Below are 21,801 nucleotides of genomic sequence, written 5' to 3'. Positions count from 1 at the left end.
GCAAGGATCAGATAACAAAGAGCTGGAAGGAGTTTCTGCTGGGGCAGGATTGAAGATAGAAGATACTTGAACATGCTTAAAAGCTGAAGGCATAAATACATAAAGAGAGAAAAGCTTTCAATATGATAGAACGAGCAGATAATTGATGGATCAAGATCCTGAAAAGATGGGAAGCAGGAAACACTATAGAAGACTTTCCTGATATGGGTAAACCTCACTGTAGGTAAGAGATGTGATCTCAAAGCATTGGGATTGGATTAAATAATCCATAAACTCTTCTACTCTGAATATCCTTCAATTCCTCTGAGGGATTTAATAAAGGAAGTCCCGCTTGACATCTAGGATTCTATGATAATTTTGAGAAATAAAAAATCCTTCGTAATAGAAATAAATTATTCTTTAATGAATCTGCTCTGTCTGATTAAGGCTGCATAATTTTGTGTTTTCAAAAGAAAAAGAACATCCTGACCAAAAGGGGGGAAAGAAGTGTAACAAATAAGGTATCAGTGGCTGAGAGAGTTCAAATAGAGCCAAGAGGCTACTCTGGAGGTCACTCTTACGAGTGCTTCAGTTAGACATTGCTACTTGTCATGGCTTGCCAAACCCCAACCAAAACCACTCCAGTCAATCCTAAAGAACACTTAGGACATTACACAAGATTCTACAAAGTTCCCATGTACTAAGTTAACTTCCCAGAAACCTACAACCTCCAGATGAGTCCCTGGACCAAATAAGTCCTGAAATGCTGAGGCAGCCCTCCCAGAACATCAGCTGGTTCCATCCCCCTACCTATTTTATCTACAGTCCCTTCCAACATGAAAAAGTTAGAATGGGCATAGCCCTAAAACCCCTAAAGAGTGGGAGAAAGATCAAAGGTGATGATAAAGTTAAACAAGAAGAGGTAGGGTTTAACAAACAAGCGTGGTTGCTGAATCATTATATTGATAATTCTTTTAGTCTCCAGTATATTAGAGTAGCTAGAAGTAAAAACCTAAAATTGTGGAATTGCAACCCAATATTAAACTCTAAAATCTGTTCTACAACTATTTGCTGTGATGTGCTTTGAAATTTTTTTCTTTTTTGTATATATGTTATGTTTCACAAAAAAGAAAAAAAAGTCGATTGTGATGATAAATGCACAGCTATATGATGATACTGCGGACCATTCATTGAATGCTTTGGATAATTACATGGCATGTGAATACATAATATATATCAATTAAAAATTTTTTTTAAAGAAAAAAATTGAATGAAAAGAATTTCAGAGAAATAATGAAAATCCATCTCTTTCAAACAAGTGTTAGGGTTCGTGTGATTTTATATAAAGAATGTGTCTTTTTTGTTCTTTTCTGGATTGATTTTGATAATAGATGGGTTGCTTTAAGTTAGTTAAAGTAGCAAATAAACTTGTTCATATGATCTTTCTGTAACTGAAATTATGAGTGGATTTTGACTGATGAATTTAGCAACTATTTATTCTTAACATAATTATTTAACTTAAGACAATTCAAAGATGTGTTAATCTAACTGCTTTAAACTTTTGCAACTCTCAGTTTCTATATAAAACTTACTGCTCATGATCGCTGGATGTATCCAGGTATTGTAATTGTTTTCAGTGCCTAGATGTAAATGACACAAAGAAGGGATTGGTGGCAGAGTTTGGAATTCTTTCTGTTAAACTAATATGCAAAATAAACATTCCAAAATAAAATGCCTAATATGCTCAAAAAAAAAGAAAAGATAGCCCAAAGACCTGGAGGCAGGAAACCTGCATGCTAGTCCTGGTTCCATGACCCTGGAAAAATTTATTCACTTCTCTGGGCTTCCATTTCCTCAACTGGAAATTGAGACATTAGAACTGGATAATTTCTAAAGCCCCTTCCACTTCTGACATTCTAGAGGTCTTATCAGGGATAATAGATTCAAATGTTTTCAGGGGCAAAGCATGTAAGTGGGCCATGTGGAGACTATTGCAAATTAGAGAACTCATACCCTGTCTTGAGAAGGCAGCTGATCACTGCCATGTGAGAATGTGGGCCCCTGTTGCCAACACTTCTGGTTTTTTGAGAGAAGTCATATAATCCATATTTTCTTAATGTGAAATATCCTGGTTTTTAAATGTTTCCAAAAAACTTTAAAGATTTATAAGCACTAAGCAGATCAAATGAGACACTTTTGGACCAGATTAAGTCCTACAACTTTTGGTTTAGGCCCTAGGGATAAGACAGGGACCCTTGCACCAGAGCTAGACGTAGGCTCCAGGCCACCTGCCACCTATCTAGCTTTCAGGAAGCCAATGGGGGATTTTGGCAGAGATCTGTGATGGCTCTGAAACCCTACAAGAGGATCTCAGAACATGTACACACCTCTCTAAAGCTGCAGCTTCTGTGACTCCCCTATCCCCACCCTCTGCCCCCCCCCCCCAAGCATCTCCCCAGGGAGTTTTTAACTGACCCAGATACCTGGGCTTATCCTCACCCTCCTCAACCCTGCCCCTCTCTCCCATCACCCTCCCCTGTGCCTGTTGGCAGCTGAGTAAAGACATAACTAAGAGGCAGTTCATGAGGAAGAAAGAGAGAATCAATGGGAACATTTGCTGGCACCAATTTTCCAGTTGCAGTGTGACTTGGAGAAGGCTGCCTAGGGAATGGATATGTTGTGGGTTACACATTAAGGGCCTTACACCCCACAGTCAACCTGGCAGGGGTGGGATGGAGCAAGCAGCAGAGTGCAAATGAGCATTCCCAGGCCAGTCTGCCAAGACAAACAGCAGGTCCCATTTGAGTTGCAACTCCATCCTCTTTAAAAACCATCCACTCCCCATGGGGTGCATTTGAGCCTCCGCTCAAGAATCAGGTGATTGAGCTGACAAACCAGGATTCCCTGGCTAGGGTGTGGAGGAGCAGTGAAGATCATGAGTCACAAGCAACCAGAGCAGGCTTCAAGGTGGAAAACCGGCATGGGGCTTCCTTCTTTTCAGATTAACCAGGTCCCAAGCCCAGTGCACTGTCTGCTGGTTATTTCCATGCCTGGGGGACTAAGTCTCTGAATGCTTAGCTTTAGTAATGCTGCTTGGGTGCATTTAACAATCTCTTAGGGGCCAAACTCTACACTTAGAGAAGCCCTTCCAGCCAGGCATATCCCAGTTGCTCCTGGCCATTGGGACTGTCCCAGGAATGACCCTAAGCCCAGTGACACATAATCAGAGGTTTGTCGCTCAGGAAATGGGCTCATTACAACCTTCCAAATGAGGTCAGGAGGCTTCATCCCTCCTGTGACTTCTTCATATACACCCTGTCCCAAATGCTAACTCCTAAATAGAAATTAGGGAGCAGAAAAGATCCAGTTTCCACGTCTCCCTCTATCCCAGGGATATCTTCCCTTTCTCCCTTCCTCCAGCTCGCCCCCCACCCCCACCCGACCACCACTTCTGCTCCTCTCAGAACACCTTCTGCTTAGGTCTTTCCATTCAGAATCCTAAGGAAATGGCCACGGGAACTTGGAATGAGGCTTTGCTTCCCTCAGTAGGTTTTTCCTGGTAATTCTACCCCAATCCTAACAGTCAAAAAAGTCTGGGGAGAATGACTCACCCCATAGCCCTGATAGTGTGCACATCCTGTGCCTTGGCAAGCTAAGGCTTCCTCAGTATTGCTATCAGGGTCCACCCAAGGCAATATTGCAAATTGCACTCATAATTGGGCTCCCATCCCTTCTGGATATTTCTCTGTCCCTCTACCCTCAAGCTGACTCAGCCAGACTCGTAAAAGGGGCCCAAGAGGCCACACGCCAGCCCTTCCTGACCTCCTTTGCATTCCTCCCTGCATCAAAGCCCCTTGTTAAGACCCCTACCTCTATTAGGCAACACAACTGGCTAATTGGGTACACTAACCCTGGGCACAGTAGAAAAACACAGGCCAGGGAAGCAGAAGACTCAAGCTCTAGTCCTGACCCTCCCACTTTTTAGCCATATTCTCTGGAATAGGTCCCTGGTCTCCAGTTGCATCATCTGTAAAATGGGATAATGATGTCTTCCTTGGCTCCTTCACAGGGATCAGGCAAGCTTCAGAGCTGTGGTTGTCTCATCTGTTAATTAGAGATAATAACACCACCCTTACCCACTTCACAGGGTTGCTGTGAGGTGCAGAGGCGCTCACCCATGTGATAGTGCTTTATACACAGCAAAGTGCTGCATTAACAGAGGCGTTATGAGCAGAGCCTCTCCCAGGGGAGTCATTCATGCCTAACAGCAGCCTTCTGGAAACAGTGTCTCAGCCCGAAGATGTGAGCCTGATGGATGGAATCTGTGGACCACAGCAAACTGAGAGGGAAATATGCTGGGACACATAGGCCTCTTGGAATCTGTCAGATCACACCACAGAGGTAGTGGCTTTATCTGCCCACACTGCTGCCCCAACCATGCCCATGTGGCTGAAATTTCACCTTCCTGTCCAACGCCAGCTCCCTCTGCTACAGTCTGGCAAGTCTGTCTGGAAGATGACTAGCTCCTTGCTCACTTCTGCCTTGGTTCTTCTGGTATTCTCAGTATCTTTGACACTTTCTGGGCCCTCCACATTTCTCCACCCTAGAGACCGAGCTCCACGTGTCTGCTCAGGACCTGCCCACTCACAGGGCCCTGGGGACAAGCTCTCCTCCTAGCTGACCCTGTGCCTCTCAGGAAGCTGAGTGGTGTCACGCAACTGCACCTTGTTCTATGGTGGCAATGACAGCAGAATAATAATCATAATACTTGGTATTGATGTCGCGCTGATCACCAGGATACCCAGAGGCACTGCACAAAGTCATTCAAAAGCTCCTGCTCTCTCCCTGTCTTGCCTTCCAGCTGGTGGGAAAAGCAGGGAGGCCACACAGGAAGTCAACATCAGAACTAGGGAGAACCTAGTGTCCAGGGTTCCATTTCAGAAATTAAAAGAAAGAAACTTTCAGCTCTGCTACTGATATGTTGTGTGTACCTTAAATAGGTCTCCCCTTCTCTGTGTTACTTTTACCACTTATAAAATGAATACCTAAAGAGTTGCCATCTTCCTCAAAAAATTAGGCAATGGCATTGACCAGACTACCCCTACGGGTTGAGGGGGTGATTCCTGATCTCTAAGCATTGCGCCAAGGCTCTGTTCTCAGCTAACAGTTTTTTTGGTTCAGCCTTCAAGTCCCTTGAAGGTGGCACGCCTATAGGCACACCCTGAAGAAGGCAGCACCTCCCATCAGAGAGGAGAGATGTGGAGCCCCTGGGACAGGAGATTTGAATGGGGTGAAAAAGCAAGGAAGGGGGATGTGCAAAAGTGTGTCGGTGCAGCTCATTCAGTAAAACCAACCCTGTGGGGTTTTGGCCGGAGGATGTCTTTGTCCCCTCCCTCCCCAGAAGGAAATGGGATATAGAGGCACGTCTGTCATCCCTTAGCCAAATCCCTTAGCCAAGCTTTTGGGTTCCAAAGCTGGATACACTGCATAGCAACAGCAGCCGGTCCGCCTTCCCTCTCCTTACACAGATTATACATGTCCCTAAACCTCTGAGAAAGCCGTTTCAGGACTTGCAGTCCAGGGAAGGGGAAACCCCAGCCTGGAGCCCTGGAGAAACCCGCATTACTGCCAACAAGTGGCGCGGGCAGCTTCAGGCCTTCGGGAAAGTGGGGACGGGAGGGACACCCTCTTCTACCCTGCCACTTCACACACACACACACACACACACACCCTACGCCCTCTTTCAGGACCCGACTGGGAAACCCCCACCCTCATCCCGCCTTCCTCCCCCGCCCAGTGTCCCCCAGGAGAGATTTGTTCCCGCGGCATGCGGGCACTGCCTGCGGGCCGGGTGCTCGCCCCCTACCTCGGTGGCCATGTTCCGGGGACTCGCGGTCCGCTCCGAGCCTGCGGCGGGGCCGGGAGGTGGGTCGCTGTCCGCGGTGCTGACCCGGGGCGTAGGTGGGCTGGCGGCGGCGAGTTGGGGGTCGAGGCGCTGTCCGCGGTGCTGATGCGGGCGCTGGGCCGGGGAGACGAGGCCGCGCCCGAGGCTCTTCCCCGCCGGATCGCCAGCTGCCCCGGCTCCTGCAAGCAACGGCCCGGTTTCTCTTTGACAGCGGCGGCGGGAGTGGGGACGGCGGGGGAGGAGGGGCCAGGCGCCTCCGCGGGCGGGCAGGGGTAGGGCCGAGGCCCCCAGACTCCGGCGCCCGCCGGAGAGGAGCCCCGCCCGCGGCCAGAGGCTCCGCTCCCGCCCCGCCCGGAGGCCCCGCCTCTCCCGCCTGCCCTTCCCCCTTCGTGGAGCGCCAGGAGCTCTGCGCTCGCTCCCGCGGCCTCCAGGGACTTCTCGGCTGAGAGCAGAGAGGCAGGACAGTTCTGGAGCAAGACACTGGAGCTTGCGGGGTCTGAGGGGTCCCCGACCTGTGCACAGGTCCGCAGGTGCGACATGTTTACCTTTCCAAACTACCCCACCCCCATCCCCTTCCCCCTTCCCCACCCTACCCGGGTCTTCCACTTCTGTATTTTTTCCCCTTCTTTCCCGTTTCCTCTCTGAACCACTCACCACCACTACCAGGCTTCCATGGACCTTCCTTCCTCTGCCCGTCTCTCCTGTTCCCTGTCTTGAACCCCATGCTCTAGAGAAGTATGCTACGGATCGCAGAGAACAATTTCCTTTCTTCAAATATGCACCCTCATGTCATCCCCAGTGATACTCTGGGGTCCTTACTTTCGGAAACTCCAGAATTGAAGCCACTATCTCCTTGCTGCTCCTCCTGGCCCTGGCCCCCACCCCTTACTCTTCTCTCTGCCCTTTGAAATCCCAGAGTTTATACACACACGCCAACACCACCACTCAAAACTACAAACAGATGGTGTCAAAGGGGTGGGTATGCCCACTCTGCAAGGCTGGCAGGCCTAGCCCTGGTTGTCAGTGACCTAAGGACACTGTTTCCTTCACATTTTCAATGCCATACCTTCCAACCAGATGCCCTAGCTATTCACTTAATAAACAAAGGGGAAATGCCAACCCAGGTGCTGTTTTTACACACCCACAATAGCTCTAGGTCTCCTCCCAGGGAGCTGAAGGTGTTCCTCTGCAGCTCACTGCTGCCTGGCGGTCAACGGTAGCAACCCGCACAAAGGGAGAGCTGGGTGGTCAGGAGACCTGGGTTCTGGCTCAGCCTTCTCCAGCTGTATGAGTTGGGTGAAGGTCTTACATTCTGGGATTTGCAGTCCTCTTCTGTAAAATATGAGAGTTAGACACCACTAGATTATTTCCAGGGTCCTTCCTTCTATTCCTTCAAACTTTTAATTTGAAAAATTTCAAATATGCAGAAAAGTTGAAAGGATAGTACAATAAACACCCTTATATTGTTCACTTAGACTCAACAATGGTTGACTTTTCCCATTATTTGTTTTATCTATAGATGGATGGAAAGAGAAATATATTAATATTACATTATTAGAAAGTATGTGACAAGCTTTATGAAGCTTTATCCTTAAATACTTTGCTTTGCATTTCCTAAAAATAAGGGCATTCTCCTATCCAACCACAATATCATCACACCTGAAAAAATTCCATATCATCTAATATTCTAAGGTTGTTTATTGCCCCTGAAACACATTAATAGTAATTACCCCTCAGAATTTCCTTCCAGAACTTTTAATTTTTAATAGCTAATGCTTATTAAACACTGTGTACCAGATTGTCTGCTGCACACTTTGCATGTATTATCTTATGTATCCTTATCATTATTCTTTGAGTCAAATGCTATTATTGTCCTTTTATTATTCTCACTGTACAAATAGGAAAACTGAGTAAGTTGCCTAAGGTTACTTGGCTTATGAGAAATGAGTCAAACCCAGGCAGCCAGGCTCCAGAGCCTGTGTGTTTGACCCTCCTAACTGCATTTCCTCCCTCCAACATTTCATAGATCATAAACTCACAGAACAGTAACCGCCTCTCCAACTGCCTGTTTCACAGATGAGCAGATTGAGACCCAGAGAGAAGTGCAATGCCAAAGAAGTTAAAGGCAAATGTTTCAGTCTACCTTACAGTTCAGCAAATGATTTAGCAGCCAGAACAAACCAAAAATACCTGTGAATTCCATGATATTCACTGGGTAATAGATGAGCCCATCATCTGAGCCTCTCCATGTATGCTTCTCACAGCTCCTCCAGCTTGATTTGGATCATATTAATTAGATAACTGTCTGGAAATCACAGTCTTCATCTGATGACGGGAACGCGGATGATGCATACATAATATATGCAAAGTGTGTAGCAGACAAACGGTTACATAATGTTTAATAAACATTAGCTATTAAAAATTAAAAGCTCTGAAAGGAAATTCTGAGGGGTAATTACTATCAATGTGTTTTAGAGGCAATAAACAAATACATTCAACACGTATTTTTAAGCACCTACTATGTGCCAGGCACTCTTCTCGAAGCTTGAGATGCGGTGATGACCAAAACACACAGACTCTGTTCTTATGGAACTTACACATCAATGGGGGCAAAAACCAATAGCAGATAAATAGATAAACATAAAATATGCCAAGTTATGATTATTAAGAAGAAAAGCGAAGCATGCTAAGAAGATCACGACAGAGGGGAAGTTGTTTTTGAAAGAATAGTCAAGGAAAGGTTTTTTGATAATGTGCAATTTGGGCAGAGACCTAAAGGAAGTGAAAGAACTAGACATGCAGCTACCTGGGAAAAGAGTAGCCATGCAGAGAGGACAGAAAGTATAAGGGCTCTGAGGCCCAAGTGGGCTCGATACTTTCAAAGAATAGCAGGGAGAAGAGTGTAACCAGATTGAAGTGAATAAGGGACGGAGAGATGGGAGCTGAGATCAGAGAGGAATGTCTGGTAGGGAAGGGCCCTTTGGATTCTATTCAGAAAATGAGATGGCAAACCTTAGAAGGCTCAGAGTAGGCACGTGACACCATCTCATTGCAGATTTTTTTAAAACATTACTCTTGGCTACTGGGGTGGGGGGTATAGTGGGGAGAGAGACAAGGAGAAAAGCAGAAACATCACTGAGAAGGCTGCCAGAGTGTTCCAGGCAAGAGATTGGCAGTGGCTTAGTCAACATGGTAGACGAGGGGAAGAAGTGGCCAGATTTTAGATATAATTTGAAGGTAAGAATGCCAGGATCTGCTGAGAGATTGTAAGTGTGGTATGAAAGAAGAGAATCAAAGATGATTCCAGGTTTTGAGGCCTGAGCCACTGAAAGTATGAAGCTGATGTTTGTTGAGGAGGGGTACTGAGGACTGAGCAGGTCTGGGACTATGGAGTTTGGGTTGTAGTTTGTTAGTTTTGCTTCAAAGTCGTATGTACATATTATATATCTAAATAGTATGGGCAATGGGGTTCAGGTGAGAGGAGGGGGTTGGAAATATAACTACAGAAGTCATCAGGACATGAATGGAATTTAAAACCAAGGGACTAGATGAGATCTTCTAGGGAGTAGGTACAGAAAAGTTGTGCAGGGACTGAGCCCAGACACTTCATCTCTTACAGATTGGGCATACAAAAAGAGACTGAGAAGAGTAGTCCGTGAAAGAGAGAGAGAGACCCAAGAGAGAGTGGTGTTTTGGAGTCAAGTAGAGAAAGTGTTTCAAAGAAGAAAGCATCACCAGCTTGGTGGAACACTACTCACAGGTAGAGTAAGATGAGGTCTGAAAAATAATCATCGGACTTGGCAGCAAGAAGGTCACTGGTGACCTTGATAAGACCTGTTTTAGAGCAGTGTGGGGATGAGATCCTGATTAAAGTGGTTTGAGCCTTAGAATGGGAGGAGTGAAAAGTAGACAACTCTTTTAAGGCATTTTTCTGTAAAGGGGAGAAAGAGTAGAGGGCTTGAGAGGGCAGTGAGAGCAAAAGGGGGTCTTTGAAGATGGGAGATATTGGCGTTTGTTCATATGCCGATAGGAATAATTTAATAGAGAAGGGAATGGTACGTCAGGAAAAAGAGGGTTAATTGCAGGCGCAAAGTCTGTAATAGGTAAGCAGGAATGTGATCCAAGTAAAACATAAAGATGTTAGCCTCGGAGTGGAGCACGGACAATTTTCTACCATAGTAACAGCAAACGAAGCAGCGTAAGTGGCCTGAGATGTAAGTAGGTTAGGAGATGTTGTAGTAGAAGCAAAGACCTGAGTGCTACTCCCTGCTCCACTTGCAGCTAGCCAGAGACCATTCATAGATCATGACCTTTCTCAACAAATTCATTCAACCAGTATACACAGAGCCTGCTAAGTGCAAACATGGTGCTGGCACTTTTCTGTGTAGCCCCGACAGTTTTCCTTCCCAATGATATCACAGAACTTGAATTCTATAAAGCTTTGAGATCATCCACAAAAGGATGAATGATACCTTTTAATGTCCAGCTGCTCTGATGGGAGAGGGACTTCAAATAGCCTCATTCTTTTATCACTACATTGCCTCCAGGGATGTTTTAAAAATCTTGACAGACCTCAAGGCCTAGAGGCATCAAAGTGGAGGCCACAGAGAGAGATCCACACTCAGAGTGGAAGGGCTTTCTCACTGTGCTGACTCAAGGCTGTGGTGGAGTATTACAGGATGGGATGTTCTCATACTCCAATCACGTCAACTTTAACTCTTGAGGCAGAGAAGACTTTGAGATTAAATCCAACTAATCATTATTATCCAGCTGCCTTGGGACAACCCAGTCCTATGCAAGAGCTTAGTTCTTTGATGTTTTTGACATAAACTAATGAGTTCACCCACAAAATGACATCAAAGAAGAACCACTAACTAATTCACTATTATCATCTGCCAATCTGCAGTTGCACTGGGACGTCTCCAAAAATGGGACTATAGTCAGAAAAAAAAAAGCTTTTGGAAAGATTTGGAAATCATGATTCTGGAAAGAGATAAGAGAAAAGTAAAGTCCTGCAAAGACCGGGAAAAACTAACAAACCTCAAGGAAATAGAGAAAAAACAAGGGTGACAGGGAGATTTTTGGAACTTGGGCCTGGGAGGAAAACAATTGCCTGAATACTTGAGAGGGGAAACTGTGGTCTGGAAAGCTCTAAATGGCATCACCTCCCAGGACTGTGGAGACTACTAGGCTGTGCGCAGTAGGAAACCGAGTCCTTGGAGTCAGATGACTTGGACGTGGTCCCCTGGCTCTGGTACTTACCATGTGATCAGAAGCAAATTCCAATCTTCCTGAGCCTCAATTCTCTGACCTGTAAAAAGGAAGTAGTAATTCTCCCCCTGAAATAGGACCCATCCAAGAATAAAAGCTACTTTTATTCTTGTATAGGTACTTCCTGAGTCTTTCAAATCTGATCTTTCAAGAGGAAAACAGAACAAGGTTTGTGGAAATGCCACTGACGTTTCTCCCAGGCCTGGGAGGATTTCATGAAGCTTGGAGAAGATGTCAGCAAACATGTGCCACGGAACTCAGTGAGCAATTATTGAACACCCACTGTATGCCAGACAGAACGGTGACTGTTGGATGTTTCCAGGCCCGCATAATGCCAAAATACAATCAAGTGATGACCAGGCTCTGTGGTTATTGCTAAGGCGGGGATAGCTGGGTTCCAGGAAAGGTTTTACAAACACATGACATGTGAGCTTGGCCTTCAACGGAAAGTGTCAGTTCCCCAGACACTGGGGATTGAGCAATACACTGTACAAAGACAGGAAGAAATGAAAGGTGACTGGAAATCAGAACCTCTGACTCAAACAAGAAGCTGCTAGGCCGACACCAGGATATCTTCAAAGGCCCAAAAACGTGAATGGAGGGGACCTGACCTGAGAATAGCACCGGAGCAGGCAGACCATGCCACATGTCTGGAAGTGGAGTCACTAGAAGGTGACTAAGCTAATGGAGCCTGCAGTGGGGGAGCTGCCTCCTTTTCTTAGTTTTCATTCATGAGCTCTCTCTCTCCTCCTCCCTCCCTTCCTCCCTCTCTCTCTCTTTCAGATGAAATGGAGTGAGAAGCACGGCAAGGTGGAACTCACAACTGCCCCAAGAGAAATTGAAGATTTGGGATGACATCAGGAGATTATTGGCCAAAAGGATTTCCCTGGCCACTGCGCTGGAGGCCAGGCAGAATGTCCGAGGGCCCCCGTCCTCACAGCGACTGCAGGTTTTCCCTTCCATACCAGGCAAACTGGTAACCAAGTCACCTATCGCTTCAAACCGAGTCTGCTGCAGGGTAGAAAGCAAAGCTTCTGACTAAATTATGGGAACTCTTTGAAGAAGTAAATGGGCATGAGCACGAAGGGTAGCAGGTGCTTATAAAGCATCATTAATTATGCCAAAAGGGATCATGGAGTTCAAACTAATTTTAGCTGCAGAGCTCATTGTTCAAACAAAATCCTCCATTAAATCAGATATATAAAACAAATAAAAGGGAATGGATTTGGAGGAGGGAGACAGAACTTGCCTGCTCTTCCATCCCCCGCCCTCATTCCTTGCAGAAGCCCCCAAGGCTCCCCGTGGGCTCAGCAGAATATGTTTCTTTTGAATCATCACAGTAGCACATGATTATGGTTTTAAAAACCCAAACATACAGAAAGGCTTGTAATAAAAGGCGAGAGTCCCTTTAATTAATTAATTAAGCAAATGGTTTTTGAGACAGGCATTATTCTAGGCACTTGGGATCTATCAGTGAACATAACCAAGATCGCTGCTCCAGCTTACAGTTTTACAGGCAAGCCAAACAATATGCCTACCCTATGCCTTATCACCCTCAGAAATTTTTTTATCCTTAGAAGAAATGACTTTTCACTCTTTCAGCTGTTTCCGTTTTAAATCTTCTGATATTATCTTTATCACCAAATGATATGCCTGCACTTCTATTTCTTGACTTATTAAGTTTAGAAACCTTGTCCTGTTTCTGTAGTGACAAAGAAAATTTGGTTCACACTGCCACCCTCGTGTCTCAATATAGATACATCACTATTTTAGCTTAATTTTTATTTTTATCAAAGTAATACATGTAATCAGTTTAAAATTCCAACTAAGGACAAAAGTCTTATAATGAAAAATGGAAGCTCTATCCTACCTTCCTTTCCTTCTATTCTCCCCAGTCTCTCTCCCACTGCTTAGGTAGGTCAGCTTGTGGGAGAGAGGAATTGACTTCTCCGTTTAGTTTCCCTTCTTGTTTTTCTTTTTCTATCGCACTCATCACCTTTCCTAGCAAACTATATAATTTACTTATTATAGCTATTGTTTGACTTGCCTGTAAAACTGTAAGCTGGAGCAGCGATCTTGGTTATGTTCACTGATAGATCCCAAGTGCCTAGAAACTGTCCATCTCAAAAACTATTTGCTTAATTAACTAATTCCAAACAGCATAATTCTCTGGAAAGGTGAGGGAAAGAGCCAGGTTTATTTGGGATAGGGTTAGAACCAATCATTTTGCATCTGATTTGTTCTATGGGAAGGCATATAACTGAAATTTTTGGTTTGTAGATAGCACAAAATTATTCTGGACAGCAAAGGAAGACCTTCATTCAAACCCCACTTACTGGCTTTGCATGTTTGGACAAGCTGGCCCAATTGCTTTGGAAACAAAGTATCTGTTTGCTTAGGTTAGTAGAGGCTGGGTAAGAAGTGAATGTCCAGGAAGGGACTTTGCCAACACCACTCTCTCAAGGACAGCTCCTGTTGTGCAAAGGGGATGCAGAGGCATTTTCTCCAGGGCTAAATGGGCCACGGGGGGCTCCAGAGCCAGAGGCCATGAGTCCAGGGCTTGGCTCTGGCACTGGCAGGAAGGAGAGAACTCTGTCCTGAGTCCACCCACCCAGCATTAATGCTCCTACCCCCCAGATGCATCTCAAAATCCAACAGTCCCAGGAAGCCTTTCTTAAATTGCCCCACATCCAACCAGAGAACTCAGTAGACACTCCCTTATGATTTGAATCTTACCATGCTTTGCCTGGTAAACCCCTATAAAGCTTCTGGGGTTCCTAACCATTGTCTAGGTCACAAGGCAGATTCCAGGGATTGGGATGCTTCCATAGCCTTCGGAGTTCTACCGGTCAGTGCATTATTCCCTCCCTCCACACCCTCTATTCCCTTCTTCTGGGTTCCCCAGTATTTCTCTATACCTACAGCTTCCTTGTCTAAAAAGTTTTACCTCCTCCTCCTCAAGGCTACAATATTTTCACACCCTCCTCATCAAGGCCCCTAGTTTCCCTTGGCCCAGCCCATCTCACCCCTGTGCACCCACCCAACCTTTGCCTTCTCTCCAGTTCTTTCCCTCACACCATACATGTGGGCCCCAGCCATGTTGAGCTTTTTTTTTTTTTTTTTTCAGTTCCCAAGTAGGCTGTGCTCTTTCTCACTTCTGCCTGGAACACTTTCCCCTCCTCTTCACCTAGCTGAATCTATTTAGGTCTCAACTTCAAGTTTACTTTCTTGGAGAGGGCCCCTCTTTAGCCTTGTTTAGGTGCCCCTACTATAAGCACCCTGTAGTTGCCCTATGAATAATCATACTGTTTTCGATATTAAACCCTAACTCCCTTGAGGGCAGGAACTTTGATTTCTCAGCTGCATCCTAGTGCCTAGTTAGTGCCTAGAACATAGATGCTCTATCAACATGTCTACATCAGCGTAGGATGACTAATGGGGAAAGGGACATCTCCATTCAGTTCTCCAGTATAGAGTGCCCATGCAGGGGGAGGGGTATGGTTTCAGTTTTAAAGGACAGTGCAGTCTTAATATGGGAACTAGGCTTAGCCACCATGACAGAGTGAGCAACTGGCAAGAACTTGAGTGACCAACAAAGGTGGTGGGTACTGTGGGAAAGTTGAGAAGGAAGCGACCCCGGTGGCCTGGTGACTGAAGCCTTGCCCTGGCCCGGAGGCTGGAGGTAGGTTGGGAGAGATGATGTATCCGATGCTCAGGGGAGGAGGCCCAGCAGGCTGGGGAAGATGGCCTGCTGGAGGGTAGGGAAGGGGAGGCATCTGCGGAAATAGCAGATCTTAATGGCTGATTGGAACTATTCTATAGATAAACAACACTAACCATAATACCAGAAGAGCTTGCAAAGCCAGGAAATGAGTGGCACAGGTAATGGGAGCCCGTGAGAGAGCCAAGATAGTGAGGGGGGCATAGGAGAGCAATGTGTTGAAATGGTTTATCCACAAGTAGTCTGAGGGATGGATTCGAAGGGGAGGGACCAAAAAAGGGAGTGCAGTAAGGAAGCCATTGTGATAGACCAGATGGGGGCGCATAGGCATGAGGGTGAAGAAGCAATTTCAAAAAACTTTTCACCAAAGTCTGCTGCTTCTGACTGAACATACGAGATGAAAGAGGGAGAAATAAACAAACTGGATATAGGAATTTCCAGCCATCTCATGGCCGGGGGATGCCATGGTCAGAAACCACAAAGGCAGAGGATAAGGTGGAGTCCATCCATGTGATGTGGAAGGAGGTAGGAGAAGCTTCAGTGAGTTTTCAGGACTAAGGAGATAGTGCAATCGTGGGGGTAAAGAGTGGGGCAGGCTTCTGTAAAAGTGTTGGCTGATGACATGAGAATTGGTGCCTTGACATTGGGAGAGGGCTAAAAAGAAATGAGAAAAACTGACTCAGCCTCGGGCAAGATAGTACAATTCATGTTGAAGATACCTGGGTATGTATAAATGCCAGCTGTGTCCCTCATTAACTAGGTGGCCTTGAAAATTACTTACCCTCTATGAACCTTAGATTCCACATCTGTAAAGTGGGAATAATAACACCTCAGTCACAGGATTTTTGTAAAGAGTAAATCATATACAAGCAGTGTGGACAACCAAAGCTATAGGCTGAGCCCCCAGTCTTGGGGTTTGTTCATATGAAACTTAACCCCACAGGGGATAGGTCAAGCCTACTTAAAATTAAGTCTAAGAGTCACCCCCAAGAGAACCTCTTTTGTTGCTCAGATGTGGCCTCTCTCTCCAGCCAATGCAGCAAGCAGACTCAGCACCCTCCCCCTGTCTACATGGGACATGACTACTAGGGGTGTGGATCTTCCTGGCAGCGTGGGACAGAAATCTCAGAATAAGCTGAGATTCAGCATCCAGGGATTGAGAAAAACTCTAGAATGTGCTGAGACCCAGCATCAAGGGATTGAGAAAACCTTCTCGACCAAAAGGGGGAAGAGTGAAATGAGACAAAGTGTCAATGGCTGAGAGATTTCAAACAGAGTCGAGAGGTTATCCTGGAGGTTATTCTTACGCATTAAGTAGATATCACCTTGTTATCCAAGATGTAATGGAGAGACTGGAGGGAACTGCCTGAAAATGTAGAGCTGTGTTCCAGTAGCCATGTTTCTTGATGATGATTGTATAATGATAAAGCTTTCACAATGTGACTGTGTGATTGTGAAAACCTTGTGTCTCATGCTCCTTTTATCTACCTTGTCAACAGATGAGAGGAACATATAGAATAAAAAATAAATAATAGGGGGAACAAATGTTAAAATAGATTTAGTTTGAAATGCTAGTGATCAATGAAAGGGATCAGTAAGGGGTATGGCCTGCAAAATTTTTTTTTCTGTTTGTTATATTTTTCTGTTGTCTTTTTATTTCTTTTTCTGAATTGATGCTAATGTTCTGGGAAATGATCATGATGATGAATATGCAACTATGTGATGATATTGTGAATTGCTGAGTGTATGTGTTGGAAATGTTTGTGTTTCTTGTAATTTTTTTTTTTTTTTTTTAAGAACCCTTCAACAAATCTTTATTTAATGCCTGCACGGTTACTGGGAGGAAGCCATGATGCTGGACACACTGTCAAAGTCAATTTTCTCCACGATGTTCTTGGGCTTAATGCTCTCTTCCTGGCTGCAGATGAAGATCTGACCTGATTCATCGGCACTCCAGCCATACTTGCTCATCCACACCTTTAGCTGGCTGGCTGTCAGGTCCCCAAGCATCTCGGCCAGTAGCCAATGGTCAATGTGCTGATAGGTGATGCCCACAACATGGCAAATAAATTTTCGGACAGAGTCTTCAAAGCCAGTGATACCTTCCAACAGGTCTATGTTTTCATCCAAGGCTTGCCAGAAGGCTTGGAAATGGCAGGTCTCCAGCAAGTCTCCAAGGTACAGAATCTGTCAGATAGGTCGCTCTTCTTGATGGGCCTGGTCGATCATGCATTTGCACAGGGTGAAGTCAGTGTGAGACAGGTTGGTGAGAGCCTTCAGCAGGATCTGGGCAGTGACCGTGGTCTGAAAGAAGACTGGGTTGAACTGGTACAGCTTCAGGACAGCTAGGTTGGCTTCCAGATCATAAGCATTCTCCTTGGCCTGCGTCTCTACATAGCGCTCCAGAGTGGCCAGATTCTCAGGATTGTACCTGTCGATACCCTTGAGCAACTTGCCCATGTTTGCTCTCATCTATTCAAACATCGCCATGATTACCGCCGTTTCCCACACCAGCAATTGAACCCAAGTCAGAACCCATGCAGCGTCCTCAAGGGCCCTAATTTTTTTTAATTAATAAAAAATTTTAAAGAAAAAAAGAGTAAATCATATGACCTCTGAAAAGGGTCAAGGGCAGTTCCTGGTTCTTAGAAGGTATTCAGAAAATGGTAACTTGTAGTGAGAAGGAGTCAGTGTGAGGGGAAGAGAGGGTTGGTGGATGCAGAGCCATCACCCTAGAGCATCACAGAAGCCCAGGAAATAAAAGTCCTTCAGAGGGTAGACAAACAGTATCAAGTATTATAGAAAGTCTAGAGGAGCTAGATTGGGCAAGAATTGCATTAATGAATCTTTAGAGAGTGAAATTTTCATGAGGGCAAAAGGAGTTAATGAGCTAAAAAAAGGAAAAAAATCAAGAAAGACTAATCAACACAAAGAGACCCTTCTTAGTCAGATGTGTTTTTTGATGCAATTTCATTGAGATAGAGTCACACTCCATACAATCCATCCAAAGTGTGCAATCAGTGGCTCATAGTATCATCACATAGTTGTGCATTCATCACCACAATCAATTTTAGAACATTTTCATTACTCCAGAAAAAATAAAAATATAAAAGAAAACCCAAAGCATCCCATACTCTCTTATCCCCCCATTATTAACCCCTTGTATTGGTATGGTACATTTGTCACTGTTGATGAAAGAAAATTAAGATATTACTTTTAACTATAGTCCAAAGTTTGCAATAGGTACACCTTTCCATTATACCACTGTATGTAATAGTTTCGTACATGTGTTCTAGTTCATGAAAGAACTTTTTTATAACTGTATTGTTAATAACAATCATTGTCCACCACAAGAAGTCAGATGTTTGGGGGGACTGCAAATTACACATTACTCAATGAAAATGGTTTGGGCAATAAAGACATCTAATTAACAAAGCAACAAGTCCGGAGGGTGGCAGCTCCAGGATTAGCCCAGTGGCTCAACAATATCCCCAAGACCCAGACTTTTTCCATCCTTCTACAACATCCTAAGAACATTGGCTTCTCATTCTCAGACTTATTGCCTCAAGGTTCCAAGACAGCTGCCATAGCACCAAACATGTTTTTATATATATTTACATCCACTGCAGGAAGGAAGGGGGAGATAAATCCTTCTCAGAAGACTCCTGGCAATGTCTCTAATATCCCATTGGCCAGAACTGGATCACATGGCTGCTCCTGGGTACAAGGGAAGCCAGGAAAGTATTTGGCATTACAGACTCTATAGGGGAGGGAAGCAAGGAAGAAGAGGTTGAAAATAGCCAGAGATTGGGTACACAACCTACGCTACCTGCCACCCTATTCATTTGTGGATGGCCATGAGACAATGGGATCAGTATTTATGTGGAGATGAGGGGAAGAACTCATAAAGGGAAGGGCACTGAAGATGACAAGGAGGGAAGTAAGGAATGGGATCCTAAAGGAGAGAGAAAAAGCCCAGTGTTGAAAAAAGAGGGAGGTTGTATGCTTCTCTGCCACAGGTAAGAAAAGTGGAAGGAAATCTGAAGAGGGGAGAGGATTAGGGCCCTTACCTTGGGGAATACACTAGAAAATCAAAGGGAACATGATGAGATCCAACCTACCCGATCAGCAAAAATTTAAAAAAGGACTCACAAAGCAGGCATCAGGAAGCTGTGGCACAACATAAACACTGCTATGCTGTTGATAGGAGTCTCAGTAAACACAGACACTTTGGAAAACAACTTATCATCATCTCAAATCCAGCAACTCCACCCCTAGATTTATACCATTTCATACGTGCACTCAAAGAAAAGTTCTTAACAGCACGGTCTATAAAAGAAAAAAAGAAACAAAATAAACCAAAATCCCTGGACTAGAAAATAAACAATTAAATGATGATTGATTCTACAACGTAACGCCATACAGCAGCAACAGTATGCCGGGGTCTCAGAAAACTCATGCTGAACAGAAAAGCAAATGGCGGAAGGACACATGCAGTGTAGCTGCCTTTATATAAAGTTCAAAAACATACAAAACCTAAAATAATGTTACTTAGAGCATATAAAATACAAGTGGCAAACTATAAGGAGAAGCAAAATAAATAAATAAGCCTAAAATTCAAGGAAAAGGTTAGTCCTGGGTGAGGGAGAGGAGGGGCCCACAGGTCTCTTGCGAGGGGAATGGATGTTCTCGCTCTGAAACTGAGCAGCGACGGCACACGTGCTCTCTGTGCTCTTAGTCTTTACACTTCATGCACATTCTAGAAATTTCATTTGCACCCACTGAATAATTAAGACAATTAAAAATTATGCAAAGAGAGAATCCAAGTGAGCTGAAGGCACTTGGGAGTCTGCATGGGGGCCGAAGTCCCTCCCGTCCCACCGGGAGCTTGCGGAGCTCAGAACCCACGGCCTGGGCTGCTTAGGGGTGAAATCTGACCAGTCCAGTCTGGGAATCAATTTCATGCCCTGAAACTGGAGGATGTTCAGAGATGAACTATCCGAAATAATGCAGGAACCAGTGGAATGAGGAACACCCTCCGTTTGCGAGGGCGGGTGGGGGGTATTATTTAGGGGGGATACGGAAGGGGGGGGGAGCCGAGGCGTTAGGATGCTTTTCCTTGAGGCAGTAGTGATAAGAAGAATCGCTCCCTCCGTGGAGTCCTTGCCATGTATGTCATAGGCATAATGTTGCACATAAATCTCATTTAGGTCCCCCAGCACGCTTAAAAGGAAGGGTCCCTAGCCCCACTTCACAGAAGAGAAGACCGAGGCTTACCTACGTCAAGTCACTCACTCATGGCCACACAGCGAGTTCTTGGAAAAGTCCGGCGCTGAGAATGTGTCATTTCCTCCCCCTGGCCTGCAGGCCACGTGAGATCCAGGCTCTTTTCCTTCAACACTCCATCCCCTCTTCCGGGAACCCACTTCCGCGAATCCTTCCCTGGCAGGCCCTTCCCACCGCTGGGCTGCAGCTTCAATGCCACCTGCTCAGAGAGGCCCTCCCTGACCACCCCAACTAAAGCTGGGCCTCTGTTACCGTCACCACCACCACCCCCACTCTGTCTCCTACCTGCCCGGCAAGTCAACTGTTCATGCTGATCTCCTGCCTTTCCTGTTCTTTCTTTCTCACGTACTAGAACATATGCTCCTTGAAGGCAGAGGCCAACTTCCTCTGTTGTTACCACAGTTTCTCTGACGTCCAGCTCCAGCGCTCAATGAATAATTAATTAAGACAATTATTATCATCTTAATGAGAAGAGTGAGAGGAGACTGAGAGGAGAGGCATGGAGCCAGAGTCAAACCCCTCCCCCATCAGCCAGGGTTCCATCTATGCCTCTGAGCCCAGCAGGGCACTGCCTCCCAGACCCGGATCTGGGCAGCCTGGGATGGGAGAAGCAGGGGCTCCCGGGAGGTCCTGCTATTGGCAGCAGGGCCCGGCTCTGCCCAGCAGAGCCACTCCTTCCCTCTCCATCTGCTCCTAATGAGAGTTTCCTGGTTGCAGCATTGGGCTCTTGGCAACCATCATTCCAGAAAGATATCCTGAAATTGGAGGATGCTCAGAGATGAACCATCTGAAACGGTGCAGGAACAGGTGAAATGGAGTAATTATAACAGACGAAATGAGCCACACTTGGCTTTGCCAAATTAAACAGAAGAGGATAATTGCCTGCAAGGCTCCAAAGGGTGTGAAGCCCCATGAGGGAGGGGAAGTGCTGGGGATGACATGAGAGGGGATAATTGTGTGAAATGGAATGAGATAAATCGTTAGGAATTTTAGGCTTTGTGACAGGAACCATTTTCCCCCCATAAAAGCCCTGAAGTGGGGCAACAGTTACCTAAAGGAAGGAGTAGGGCACCACCGCTAATGGCCTTTAAGCCCAACTTAGGCCAAGCCCAGGAGACTCACCAAGTAGAGCAGAGCTTGTTCTGGAAGGTTGGGGTCAGGTGCTAGAAGGACAGAGGTAGTCTGACGGCAGCGTGGTATCATGGCCACTTGCAGAAGCTCTGCAGATAGAAAGAGCTGGGTTCCAGTCCCAGCGGGCAGCTTTCCAGCCCTGTGGCCTGGGGCATGTGGTGCAACATCCCAGGGCCTCAGTGACTGCATCTTTGAAGTGGTGACATCACCTGTATTGCAAGATTATCACAGTGATTAAATGTGATGCTGTACGTAAGCATTGTCCCAGTGCTGGGTAGACAGAACACCTGGTTAGTTAAAACCCTAAAAATCCTCATTGGATTTTGCTCACATCTCTGATCCACACTAGGGGGAGGATACAGCCGGATCCCTGGCATCCCAAGACTTTCGGTTGCCTCTGAGGTGCAACTTCACACAGGATTCACTTGGGAAGTGTTGCAACGAAGGCGGTAGCAAGTTCCAGAGCAGATAGCACAGCCCGTAGCAAGGTGAGATTTCCAAGAGCTGG

At 45.6% G+C, this 21,801-nt stretch overlaps 1 protein-coding gene and 1 pseudogene across 11 annotated transcripts in view; both read right to left on the bottom strand.

Annotated features, from left to right (window-relative positions):
* GOLGA7B (golgin A7 family member B) overlaps positions 1-21,801 on the bottom strand; it is a 58,957-nt gene that overhangs the window by 21,831 nt on the left and 15,325 nt on the right. The window contains exons 1-6 of one of the 11 annotated variants that reach the window (XM_077125681.1): positions 13,786-13,878; positions 13,492-13,627; positions 11,147-11,195; positions 8,075-8,209; positions 7,026-7,216; positions 5,846-6,063 (exon numbers count right to left, since the gene is read on the bottom strand). In XM_077125681.1, the coding sequence (XP_076981796.1) occupies positions 5,846-5,857 (12 nt within the window). In that variant the 5' untranslated portion in view covers positions 5,858-6,063; positions 7,026-7,216; positions 8,075-8,209; ... (1 more) ...; positions 13,492-13,627; positions 13,786-13,878. The other 10 variants (XM_077125683.1, XM_077125678.1, XM_077125682.1 and 7 more) reach the window with 10 other exon arrangements.
* On the bottom strand, positions 16,668-17,427 carry LOC143654108 (eukaryotic translation initiation factor 3 subunit K pseudogene; annotated as a pseudogene).

Source organism: Tamandua tetradactyla, chromosome 13, assembly GCF_023851605.1.
Source record: "Tamandua tetradactyla isolate mTamTet1 chromosome 13, mTamTet1.pri, whole genome shotgun sequence".
NCBI lineage: Eukaryota > Metazoa > Chordata > Mammalia > Pilosa > Myrmecophagidae > Tamandua > Tamandua tetradactyla.
The sequence above is the reverse complement of the archived record's forward strand: the minus strand, read 5'-3'. Positions and strand labels throughout refer to the sequence as shown.